The 14,902-nt window shown below is 40.3% G+C and overlaps 1 protein-coding gene across 5 annotated transcripts in view; it reads right to left on the minus strand.

Annotated features, from left to right (window-relative positions):
• The window catches only part of CASKIN1 (CASK interacting protein 1), a 171,504-nt gene extending 161,758 nt beyond the window's left edge, over positions 1–9,746 (minus strand). For all 5 annotated transcript variants that reach the window (XM_063430496.1, XM_063430495.1, XM_063430493.1 and 2 more), the window contains exon 1: positions 9,194–9,746. In XM_063430496.1, coding sequence (XP_063286566.1) covers positions 9,194–9,287 — 94 coding nt within the window. In that variant the 5' untranslated portion in view covers positions 9,288–9,746. The remainder of the gene's footprint in view (positions 1–9,193) is intronic.
• Between the last annotated feature and the right edge of the window lie 5,156 nt (positions 9,747–14,902).

Raw genomic sequence — 14,902 nt, forward strand, 5'->3', positions numbered from 1 at the left:
TAATGCTCGGTGGATCAAGAATAATTCTAGAACGTTGAACATTATATGTTAAAATGAGTGTCTCACATCCTTAACAGTGGCACAGCTGTGTACAGCTACAATTACTAAACAAACAGAATATTCTTCGCTAGATCGCATATTTAGGGACCAGGGATTTAGGGATTGTGATGAAATCATAAAATATTGCTCCTTAACAATCACTACTCTGGAAATTACGCCATTGAATAAAACCATGAAAATCACATATCACTTGTTTTAACCCTTTTTTATTTTTTTAAAGTGATATTCTCTTTTCTTTTAAACATGCATTAAATATTTAACAAATGCCATCACCTTCCAGTTCAGTCAAGGCACAGGCAGAGCACCCAATGCTACGAGAAAACATTATTTCATTTTTCATCTCTTCCACTATATTCAATGGTAGAAAAGGGTAACATATATAATAATGATGAACAGAGAGCCATGATGGAGGAGCCCTAGTCCACGATAGATGTGTGGATTTAAAAAATGTTAACGTTTTATTTTTCAGACCTCACAAAAACATAAAATGTCAAATATATGGATAGGTGAACATAATATGCCAAATCCTGGGAAGGGGCAGTTCCCCTTTAAGCGTTGCTTACTTATAGATGGAAACGCATCACGTATTCCTGTTGACTATATCTGCTCTGTTCTGCTGCCGGAGTCTGTGTAACCAAAGCCATCAATTACAACAGCCATGCCAATATACACGATGAGAAATCACTCAATGCAAATTACTGATGCTGACGATTCCGTTTTTTTACGACTTGCTGAACAGTTTTCACTGCGGCGCTTTATCTCACTATAAAATAACAAATAATTCATTTCTACTGTTCAAACTTACTCCAGACCCTTAATGCGTGTTTCTCAATATTTAATAACAAAAAAAAATGAAAAATAATTATTAAGAAGAACTTTGCAACATCAACTCAGATTCAAAACTACATCATAAAAAAACCACCATCCAATAACGTGCAGTTATGTAGCACTTTGCCAAATTATATTTATATGAACCTCTGTGTTCCTAATTAATATACCCAAGCTTTGGCTTACACAAAGAAGCTTTTGTCAGTGATCTAGTCCTCAAGCCTTAGCCATCAGATTGTGATCCACTCATCAAGCCTTGGCCATCAGACTGCAGTCTAGGCCTCAAAGATTGGCCATCAGACTGTGATCTAGTTCTTAAACCATGTCCATCAGACTGTGATCTTGTCCTCAAACCTTGGCCATCAGACTGTGATCTAGAAATCAAACCTTGGCCATCAGACTGTGATCTAGCCCTCAAACCTTGGCCATAAGGCTGTGATCTAGTCAATAAATCATGGCCATCAGGCCGTGATCTAGTACTCCAACCTTGGCCACCAGACTGTGATCTCTTCCTCAAACCTTGGCCATCAGACTGTGATCTAGTAATCAAACGTTGGCCATTAGACTGTAATCTAGACATCAAATCTTGGCCATCAGATTGTGACCTGGTCCTCAAATCTTGGCCATCAGATTGTGACCTGGTCCTCAAATATTGGCCATCAGATTGTGAGCTAGTAATCAAGCTTTAGACATCCGACTGTGATCTATTTCTTAAACATTAGTCATCAGCCTGTGATCTAGTCCCAAAGTCATAAGACTGTGATCTAGTCTTCAAGCCTTGGTTACCAGACAATGTTTTAGTCCTTAACATCAAGACCATAAAGACCAATGGAATCTTCCCCAGAATTACTTTTTATACGTACTCCTCTAATGTAATTATTTCTCTTCCTCCAATGTAATTTGTGCCCTGGTTATGCCTTGGCTGTGCCAGGACTGAACTGGAATGTGATGTCAATTGTTAAATCTTTACTATACAATTAGAATAAAAGGAAGCATCACACGAAAAGGGGTTAACACGGTGATATTGAATGGTGTAATTTTCATAAAAGTGACCGTTCCACTTTCTTTTTTAATTTTGATTAAATGTATGCTATTTTAACAAACATAGCAGATGATCAGCAAGACTTCCTGAAGCCCAGTGCTATAGATATCTCGTCACATGCTGAGCTATGACTTCCCAGGGGCAATGTGTTTCCAGAAATATTAGTAATATCGTTAAAAGTTGTAAAATATACAGATTTTTTTTTTTAAAGTTAAAAGATATATGAAAGCAGCTATGTCACCTTCGTGGGTCTCTGCATATTTTGCAAAGATCTCTGACAGCGACAGACACGTAGCAAATTATATTTGAAGTGGTCATGATACTTAGAGTCATTACGAACCGCTGCAATGCAGAGTTTAACCCCTTTGCTGCTGGATGCGTAACTTCACATTCATAAGCATCATTGGGACTTTGTTACCCAGACTGGAACAAGATTTGGCTAATGTCAGTTTTATGCATATTGCTCATCTGCTGTCAGCACAGACAGCATGCTGGTGACAGACAACAAATGGCGACATAGATTCCCTCCCCTCAGCCCATCGTCCAGGAGAATGACATCACTGGTGGATAAAAGGGCTGCTGGGAGAATTTGGCCTTTGAGCTTCCTTTGGCCATCACAACCGTAAACACTTATTCGCTAAACAGTGAGATGTAGTGAGTGGACAACTGATTGAAGCCAAATTAAAATGCTGGAATTAAAATCTGACTTTAGGATTATTTTTCCAAGATGTATTTTAAGAAAAAGTCAGTTGTCAATTAATTCTCAACTTCCTGCATGCCATACTGACAGACAGCCCCATCAGGGCAGAGTATGCCCAGAGCACTACTGAAGCGATGTCTCCATGGTCGTAGTGCCCTGACAACATTCGGCACAGCGCAAGCATGTGAAATGATGCGCATGCTGAGAATAGTTCCCTTGTGTCCCAAGATGTGAGTCACAAGGGAACAAACCCGGGGCCGGTAGGACAGATCTCAAAATTGTGACCGTATTGTCTGATCTGTGACTGTTGGTGGTATGCTTCGGTTTCAGCAGGTCAAATAATTCAAATCTAATGCAATGTTAAAATGTTACATTTATATTAAAACGCTTTGAGCACCAATTAATATTTAATGGCAGAAGAAATACATTTATTAGAGAATGTTTTTTTTTTTTTGGCAGTCAACAGAGCTTAATCGATACAGTCTCTAAGCACTGGAGACAGTGGACAGATTTTTAATATGTATGAACAGTTCTGGACAAAGTTCTTAAAATGGACCAATCAGCATGAACATTCTATTGGTAATTGGTGGTGATTGCTCCATTTTTACAATGAATATAAATGAACCGTCATACATCTGGCTCCAATGATGCTGGGCAAATCCACAGAAGTTGTCTAACACTACTGCTAATCTAGGGCTAAACCCAAATCTCGAACTCTAAAGCTCAGTACACAACAAGGAACATGACATTTGTTGTCAAGGCCTAGTTAGATCAAGATATTGTCTTCCTAGTGACTTTGTGATAAAAGTAATTTTTTAAATAAAATTGTATAGAACATTTCCAAGTCACATCCTGAATAGTACGTTATGACACAGATACGTGCCAAAGTATTAACAGGAAAAAGACACTTTCATGATAGAACTTACAGTAAAAAAAAAAAAACGATCTAAATGGAAAATTCTACAGGTCCTTTTACATTAAATACTGACTGCAATTTAAGGCGTCATACATATAAAAGAAGACACTAAACTGATAAGTGCATACATCAAAAGTTTTAAAAGTTACAAGCAATCAAGACTGGTGATTAAAGAGGAAATTATGTCCAAAATAACATGTTAAACTCACAGATGTGCTTTTTAAAATATATATTTAGCGAATAACCCTGTCTGTTTCTCCTGGCAGGCTGTGCCAGCATTGAACTGGATTGTCAATTACCAAATCTTTAATATACTTTTAAAAGAAAACAGAGCATCACATCAAAAAAGATTAACAAAAATTACAAGTGATTTTCGATGTTTAATTCAATTAGGCAGCAGTACCATTTTGAAGGCCATAAATAGCGGAGTAGAAACTATAGCTGAATTAAAAGGTTTTAATTTCTCTATGTTGCTTAAAATTTTAATTTTTTTACAGCTTAGTGAATAACCCAGCATTCCTCTCTTGAGCCTGAATGTTTACAAGCAGAGAACCTGCACAAAATATCATAGTCTTCAAAAAAAGATATAAACATTTTACATGGGTGTGCGTACAGGAAGGTAAATATATGGTACTGTAGTGGGTAACACATGAGATCTGTACTCTAACATATTAAATCTTTTCTTCCCAACTCATTTACCTTCCACTGGTAACTTTGTGGTATGACATCATGTGCGTTCTGTTTAAAAAAAACATGACAATAAGGTGCTACAGGAATATATAAGACCCTGGACACCCTAGTTCACATTGGCTGTTCTTCATAGGTCCAGGAGTCTCATCCTCTTTATGGATCTTCCTGTACCCTGCTTCTCAGAAACGTTAGAGAAAACACTCATAGTAAATGTGTCTGTGGGCATTCACAGCTGTATCACAAAGTTAGCATGAACGGAGGAAATGTACAGTGCACCTGTGCAAACATGTTGACACATTACTTGTCATCTCAGTGTGATGTGTGGTTGGTTGGCTTGTCACACTCCACAACGAAGAACACGAAAGTAGCACATACAGCAATAAAGAAATAATGGCCAAAGCATGGCCACATTGGAACATTGTCCACTTTCGAGAGATGGATGTTGTTAGATATGGGAAACCTCACTCCTAAATGAGAGCAGGTAGAACACATTTTTTAAAACATATTCCTCATTTAGAGTTACAAGAACAAGCGTACCACTGAATTGGACCAGAATGGACCTTACTTGTACTAAGAGCTTACCCTGCATATGGACTAGAGTCGACAATCTTAGGCAATCCCTACCAAAGCAAAATCATTAATATTTTATCCAATTTTTACATTTCATTTAAAAAAAAAACTCTACTCTTAGTCAATCATCTCTATTCCTATCCACTCTTGCCTCCTGTCATTCTATTCCCAGTCCTACTCACCTCTACTCTACGTAAATCACATTAAGTCTCCCCCAACCAGCTCTACTATCACCTATTCAAGTCTATTCTTGTATTTTTTCTCTTACTTTACCATTTCTATTCTCCTTCAAACAACTGCCCAACCATTTTTCTTTTACACCAAACCGTGCTTCTATCGTTAAATCTTTACCAGAATTCATTCAAGTCTGCTGTTAAAACATCTCGTCTCCCAATTAACCTTCTTCAAGCTCAACCAGCTACCTGTACTGTGACTCAATCATGACTCCTTGTTACAAATCTTTTCCAATGTCCCCAATCATGTAAACTTTCACTGATCCATTTCAGCTTTAACTCAGCCATCCCTACTCTGACCCAACCATACCAACTCAAACTCAAATATATCTAATGTCAACCAACCATACCAACTCAAACTCAAATATATCTAATGTCAACCAACCATACCAATTAACACTCAAATATACCTACTATCTATCACCCAATCATATCAACATGTCAATTTCTACTCAACATCCCTACTCCCATTTAAATGTACTGGCTCTCATCCAACCATCTTTACTTTCACCCAATCATACCAAATATCAGCCAACCACATCTCCTCTCACTCAATCATACCAACTTTCACTCAACCACCTCTACTCTTACCCAATCATATCGGCTTTCACCCAAACATCCCTACTAACACCAAATTATACTGGTTCTCACCCAAATATCCCCACTATCACCCAATCATACTGGCTTTCACCCAAATATCCCTACTATCACCCAATCATACCGGCTCTTACCCAAATATCCTTACTATCAACCAATCATACCGGCTCTCACCCAAACATCCCTGCTATCACCCAATCATACCGGCTCTCACCCAAATATCCCCACTATCACCCAATCATAGTGGCTTTCACCCAAATATCCCTACTTTCACGCAATCATACCAGCTCTCACCCACATATCCCTACTAACACCCAATTATACTGGCTCTCACCCAAATATCCTTACCATCACCCAATCATACCGGCTCTCACCCAAATATCCTTAGTATCACACAATCATACTGGCTTTTAAGCAAATATCCCTACTAACACCCAATCATACCGGCTCTCACCAAAATATCCCTACTATCCCCCAATCATACCGGCTCTCACCAAAATATCCCTACTATCACCCAATCATCCTGGCTTTCACCCAAACATGCCTACTATCACTTAATCCTACCGGCTTTCACCCAAATATGCTTACTATCACCCAATCATACCGTCTCTCACCCAGATATGCTTACTATCACCCAATCATACCGGTTCTCACCCAAATATGCTTACTGTCACCCAATCATACTGCTCTCACCCAATCATAACGGCTTTCAACCAAATATCCCTACTGTCAACTAATCATACTGGCTCTCACCCAAACATCCCTCCTTTCACCCAATCATACCGGCTCTCACCCAAATATACCTTCTAACACCCAATCGTACCAACTTTCACCCAAACATCCCTACTATCACCCAATCATACCGGCTCTAACCCAAACATTCCTACTATAACCCAATCATACTGGCTTTTACCCAAACATCCCTACTATCACCCAAACACACTGGCTTACACCCAAATATTCCTACTAACACCCAAACATCCCCATGCTCATTCAGTCTTATCAAATTTCACCCAACCAACTTTTCTCTGACACAATCTTTCCAACCTTTATCCAGTCAAACTGACTCCTATAATTTTTATTACCACTAAAACATTACCTTATTATCCCATCTTTATCACCCATACACTCGCCTATCCATCTCTATGCTTACTCAAAGTATTCTACTTTCATCCTGTCATGTTTACAAGCACTGAACCATCTTTGCTCTTACCCACGTATCCCTTCCCTCTCCCAAAGACCCATACTCTTACTCAACGATCTCCACACTTACTCAACCTTCTCTACAGTCATGAGCTACTTCTACGTTCCCCCAATAAAGCCTACTATCTCCAAATCACAACTAGTCCCAACTACTCATCTGTAATATCACTGAGTCGGGCATTCTCTCACTCAAACATACCTACTCTTACTCACCCATCTCCACTCTAACCTGATCATCTCAACTTATCCAGAACCATATCTACTTGTCCATACTGTTACTAACCCATCTGTAGCCTTGCACAACCATGCCTACTGTCACTGAACCATTTTTAGTTTTATTCATCTATTATTATTTTCATTGGTAAAGCTAAATAAAATACATCTGTAGTTTCACCTCTATCCAGCAGCCTCAGTTCTGTACATTCTGAAAGTCTGTAAAGGTAAATACACGCTAAACTTTACCTATATACATTACAGGCCTTCATTGCAGGAAATCTTAGTGTGGGAAATCATATATCAATTCTAATAACTCTTTAATTATGTTTTACTTCAATGGATGCTTCATTAAAAATAATAATAATAATAAAAGAACATCACGGAAAATGTAATTCATAATTGGGCATTTATTTCCCAGGGATCAGATCAGTAATGAGAAAACTAATGCAGTCCAGAGACTTAGTCATTGCGGCAAAGAAGTGATGCCAAAAAATGTACGGTGTTTATGGTTTGTCCTGAACAGCTATAGCCCTGGTGTGGAAGGATAGCACTAGAGTGCATAATGGTTTGGCAGGGTAAGTGTGAGCCTGCAAATGTTATGGATCAAACGAAAGCCTTGAAAATCAATAGAATTTGTTCAGGTTTGTTGAGCACCCATGACCCTGCCGTAGTGAAATGTTTATTAAAAACATATATTGGGACCTCCCGCTAGCTGTATTGTAATTGATTCGAACCCACCTTTCCTCACTAGTCTAATGCTGTGATCGCTTTAATTCCACAGCTTGCTCCAGGGAAAATCAGATTGCTCATGTAGCCAATACTGGAAATGCCTGGAGGATTTAAACTGAAGCATCACACCACTGTGTCCAGCTGGTCTCCTCTACCAACAGAATGCATGCCCTTCTGTGCAGGATGCTACAATTGGAGAGGGTTTGGGATAGATATTGGGTAAGGAAAGGGGGATTAACCTAGGACCACAGAGTTTGCAATGAAAGATGTTCAAATATACATGGGGTGCCTAAAAGGTAAACCCCCCAGATGTTTTAAAACTACAATGTCCATGATACTTTGTCATTCTAAATACACGCAAGGCATCATGGGAGTTGTAGTTCTGCAACATCTGAGGATCTACGTTTTGGGCACCCCTGAAACAGACTAACAATGAGACACGCATCCTTGGAACACAGAAATCACACAACTTAATGAAAGGTCCAAATATCCATAGAGATATGAAGGCAATGTTCCAGAGCAGAGAGAGAGATAGGTGGCCATTTAGGTGCCCTCTACAGGAGGGCAAATAACACACCCAAAAGAGGGTAATTAGGTGTTCCCAAAACCCATGCTTTCTCCATCCTGACTCAATCCCCTCCCACTCCTGCATCCTGCAGTATCTGTGTAGGGTGCCCCTCACCCATCCATCTCTGTGTACCATTTTGCAGATAGGGCTGTTCATTCTCTCCCTTTTATTTTGATTAAGAGGAACCAGCTGAGGTTTATCTACATAATATAAATGTCATTTAACCCTTCCAGGGGTCTGCAGTGATTTTTTTTTTTGCAAACACAGATACTAATAGCAGCCCATCAAACATTTGCTCTGTACAATAATGCAAAAAGACTCCCTCCCTCCCTCCCATCACTCTCAGCCACAATAAATACAAACATATAGATATTTGCTATATACTCAGCAAATCACAGATTACATGTACCACAAAAATGATGTCTATAATATCGTTCCCTCTAATTGCTTGGCCAAGGGACAGCCCATTGCTCCCCAGTCCCATCTGGCATGCAATGTGTTAATGCAATCAATGCCATGGCAGTTCAAATGCAATTTCACCTATAGATGCATGCAGGATCACAGTATATATGTGCAATGCAATAGGATCTAAGGATATGATTAAAAGAAGACACCATGGAATGTTTAGGCTCCTTAGGTTCTACAGAGCCCCTCAGTGATACATTGTAGCCCCCACCCCATCCTGAAGCCATAGCCACTGCTAGTGACAGGTTCTGTATGAGATGCAGATGGGTATTAGAGATCAGACACGGAGAGTGGGCCCTGCTAATTAATTCTTTGCTGATTTAATCCTTCTTAAATCATTTGAGCCAATTAAATGCATCACTGTGCCGCTACTCACTGGCTTTCCCTGCTTTGGGTCTTTGCAGAAGCTTGTGGACCATCCCCAAATCCTCAGTCTTCACAGCTTGGAGCAGCTCCTGGTCTTTCCCCATCCTGGTGCCTTGTGGGGGGATCAGGTTAGGATACAGGAGTGGAGGGGGTGCTACTGGAGCCAGGGGATGATTGGTCCTTATAACTGGAGCATCCTTCTGGAAGATTGTAGTGATGAGGAAGAGAAGGTGGAGAATGAGGGGTGATGGAGATCAGACATCCAGCAGGGGTGGGGAGAATGGGGGAGAGGGTGTCAGATGTGCTGGGGGGGAGCACAGACACCTCCAGCCGGGAGGAGCCAGTAGGTGGAGGCAGCAGTCAGCATCCTGGAGGGGTTTGGATGGTGGTCCTCAGGGTGGGATGTGCAGGGTCTGACTGGAAGCTTGGCTGGACCTGCTGAGTAGACAGGACGGGCTCCCACTGTCACCCCGGGTGATGGGATGCAGGCAGGGCGGGAGGAAGGGAGTGTGTATCTGGAGGGATGTGTGCTGTCTCTCTCCCCCTGTTCCCCTCTGTCTCTCTCTCTCTCTCTCCCGGTCTCCTGATCCCTCCCCCATCGCTCTCTGCCTGTATTGGCTGCACCGACTGTGAGCTGCATCCATAGGCGGATCCACAGCAGCAACAACACACAGCATAACACACACACACAACAACCACACACAACAACAACACACAGCATAACACACACACGCACCAACAACACACAGCATAACACACAACATAACACACACACACACACACACACACCAACAACACACAGCATAACACACACACAACAACCACACACAACAACAACACACAGCATAACACACACACACCAACAACACACAGCATAACACACAACATAACACACACACACACACACACCAACAACACACAGCATAACACACAACATAACACACACACAACAACACACAGCATAACACACACAATACACAGCATAAGAAACACACACACACACAACAACACACAGCATAACACACACAACAACACACATTATAACACACACAACACACATCATAACAAACACACACAACAACAACACACAGCATAACACACACACACACACCAACAACACACAGCATAACACACAACATAACACACACACACATACCAACAACACACAGCATAACACACAACACGCAAAATAACACACACACACAACAACAACACACAGCATAACACACACAACACACAGCATAAGAAACACAGCACAACACACACACACAAAACACACAGCATAAGAAACACACACAACACACAGCATAACACACACAACACATATCATAACACACACAACACACAGCATAACACAGACACACAACAACACACAGCATAACATACACACACACACACACACACAACATAACACATAAAGCACACAGAACTACACATAGAACACACAGCATAAGATAGAGCACACACAGCACAACACTAAACAACACACACATAACAACACATACAACAAAGCTATGGAATTTGTTGGCGCTATATAAATGCCAATAATAATAATAACAACACACAATCCAAAACATATAGAGCCCACACAGCGCAAAAATCATAACACAACACACAGAACAACACACACAGTACTACACATAAAGCAATCCATATAAAGCACACACAGCACGAAACTCATAACACAGCTTAACACAACAACACACACAGAACTACACATACAACACGCAATCCAAAACACTTAGAGCACACACAGCACAAAACTCATAATACAACACACAATCCAAAACACACACAGCACAAAACTCATAACACAACACACACAGCAAAACACTCACAATACTAAATATAAAACACATAGCATAATACAAAACAACACACAAAACTAAACATGAAATAAACACAGCACAATATACAAATCAAAACACATATTGCAACTTAAAAAACACTCATGACACATTGCCTTATTTGGCACACAATACATCAATCTAAACACAAACAGCAATCAATGACTGCACAAAACATAACACAAAATAATTCACCAAGCACTACAAATACAGTTCAAATACAGCACAACACACAAAAAACCCACATAAAACGCACATACAGAGCACAGCACAATACCACACACAACACACAGATCAAGACATAACACACATAGCACACAAATAAAAAATAGCACATACAACACAATACAAGACAACATGTCAACACGCAGCACTCATATATTGGCTGCACCGACTGTGAGCTGCATCCATAGGCGGATCCACAGCAGCAACAACACACAGCATAACACACACACACAACAACCACACACAACAACAACACACAGCATAACACACACACACCAACAACACACAGCATAACACACAACATAACACACACACACACACACCAACAACACACAGCATAACACACAACATAACACACACACACACAACAACACACAGCATAAGAAACACACACAACAACACACAGCATAACACACACACAACAACACACATTATAACACACACAACACACATCATAACAAACACACACAACAACAACACACAGCATAACACACACACACACACACCAACAACACACAGCATAACACACAACATAACACACACACACACACACCAACAACACACAGCATAACACACAACACACAAAATAACACACACACACAACACACAGCATAACACACACAACACACAGCATAAGAAACACAACACAGCACAACACACACATACAACACAAAGCATAAGAAACACACACACACACAACACACAGCATAACACACACACACACTCAACACATATCATAATACACACACAACACACAGCATAATACACACAACAACACACAGCATAACACACAACATAACACACACAACACAGCACAACACACACACACAACACACACAGCATAAGAAACACACGCACACAACACACAGCATAACACACACAACACATATCATAACACACACAACACACAGCATAACACAGACACACAACAACACACAGCATAACATACACACACACACACAACATAACACATAAAGCACACAGAACTACACATAGAACACACAGCATAAGATAGAGCACACACAGCACAACACACACATAACAACACATAAAACAAAGATCAAGACATAACACACAAAGCACACAAATAAAAAATAGCACATACAACACAATACAAGACAACGTGTCAACACGCAGCACTCATATCACAAAACAAAGTATAGCATAAGTATAAACTTCACAAAACCCACACCAAGCAAAGCACAGCATAACACAACACACATCAATACAAACAATCACAACACTACCTCACACAGCATATGAAACATCACATGCATCTCAACACACAGCAAACATACATGCAACACATCACAGGGAGCACAAACAATATATCAAAATTATAATTGCAAAACACTCATCACACATTGCATTATTCAGCATGTAAAATCACAACACACCCCAATACAAACAACAATCAATGACAACACATGCCTCACATGCCTCACATCACATCATATCAAAAGACATACACAACAACACATAGTGCAAACAATCACAATACACATTACATCACACAGCCTAATCATACCAAACGGATCATTAGACACAATAATACAAAAATACTTGCAACAAATAAACAGTCTAGCAACTCACTCTACACACATATACGTAGTCATTTCTAATCTTACAATTGGAAACATTTGTGTCTCTGCCTGCCTGTGGATTTATATTGTGCGTCAGTAGTACACTGTGTAACAAAGTAATCTGAATTACATACACTACCTATAACCAGGATATAAATGACATTAAAGGAACACTATAGTCACCTAAATTACTTTAGCTAAATAAAGCAGTTTTAGTGTATAGATCATTCCCCTGCAATTTCACTGCTCAATTCACTGTCATATAGGAGTTAAATCACTTTGTTTCTGTTTATGCAGCCCAAGCCACACCTCTCCTGGCTATGATTGACAGAGCCTGCATGAAAAAAAAAACTGGTTTCACTTTCAAACAGATGTAATTTACCTTAAATAATTGTATCTCAATCTCTAAATTGAACTTTAATCACATACAGGAGGCTCTTGCAGGGTCTAGCAAGCTATTAACATAGCAGGGGATAAGAAAATCTTAATTAAACAGAACTTGCAATAAAGAAAGCCTAAATAGGGCTCTCTTTACAGGAAGTGTTTATGGAAGGCTGTGCAAGTCACATGCAGGGAGGTGTGACTAGGGTTCATAAACAAAGGGATTTAACTCCTAAATGGCAGAGGATTGAGCAGTGAGGCTGCAGGGGCATGTTCTATACACCAAAACTGCTTCATTAAGCTAAAGTTGTTCAGGTGACTATAGTGTCCCTTTAATATGTTCAATAAATAATTCAACTAAAAAGTCTCTCTTGGTGGGGTGCATGCAGGACCCCTGATGTATTCGGGGAGAGCACTGCATATTTTTTTCCACTGACTGTGGACTTTCTATATAGTCATGAAATTCATAGAATGGCCTTTTTTTTGGCTTTTTCACATGAACGCTTGCAGGTACTACGGGACTTTAACATTGACGCCGTGTGGTCAACGGCACTGGATCCAACAGAGCAACTCTTTATAGGACATGTGTTTCGTTGTCCATTTTTTTTCCTCTGAAGTCCCCCTTCATTGAGACACCATGACAATTCACATGAACCTACAATGGTGAGCATGCGCGATATCATGAATGAACACCGTCACTCACACTCAAAGTAACTGCATAAACTGTAATACATGACGTTTATGGTTCTATGTCTGTGCGGAATGCAAGGTACACTGACACTGTCTTTCTTTAAAAACAGTCTTGTGGCCAATGTCAGCATTACACTATAACATAATGACAAACACACACCTTGCATGATAGCTCATCATATCACCTACGAAATAAGCCCAGCTATACAACACCAGTGCAGGGACAGTCGCAGTTATCGCCTACACTGATATTGTCTGTGTCTTAATAGACTCCTGGTTGCTGGAGAAGTCCCCTTTATTTTTCAGTTCTCTGTATCTGTTAAAAAAAAAAAAAGTATGCTAGGAGCAGCTGAATAAGCGAGCTTATCTCGTGGGCTGGAAGCACGAAGTCGACAGGTAATCATTACAGACGAGTCACAGAGGCCTGCCTGATCTCTACGCTATTGATCCCATCCAGCTGCAAGACTCCAAGAAACCCATTTAGGGAGGGTGAGAAATTAAAGCCCTGTAGCAGTTATTTCAGAGAAGGGTGCTATCTGACGGTCCAAAATACTAGCCTTAGAATGTTGGATTCTTTAAAACAGGGAGAGAGAGCTACAGCGAGCTAAACATTTAATGATGCTTTGAAACACGTTCATTAGTTATATATCAGAGCGGGAGGCTCACAGATCTCCTAATCCGGCAGTGCATGCAATATATAGTTTTGACAGATGGAGGCTGCTCAGTCTGGGAGGTGTGACATCATATGAATGACATCACGGATTTCTATATGCCTAAGAGATGCAGACTTTCCTTTACTTTAATGCCGTCAACAACAGCCTGCGGCTGTTAGGAAAGTCATGAGAACTGTCTCATTTCACCCTGCAGTCATTTGTAAACACGTCCAAATATAGTCTTGGGAGCCTGATCAGTCCCAGAAACTGCAGATCAGTGATATCCCGGAGAGAATATCCAGGCCGGGATAGCTTCAAGTGTGCGGCCACTATTTCCAAA

Source organism: Pelobates fuscus, chromosome 8 (genome assembly GCF_036172605.1).
Source record: "Pelobates fuscus isolate aPelFus1 chromosome 8, aPelFus1.pri, whole genome shotgun sequence".
Taxonomy (NCBI): domain Eukaryota; kingdom Metazoa; phylum Chordata; class Amphibia; order Anura; family Pelobatidae; genus Pelobates; species Pelobates fuscus.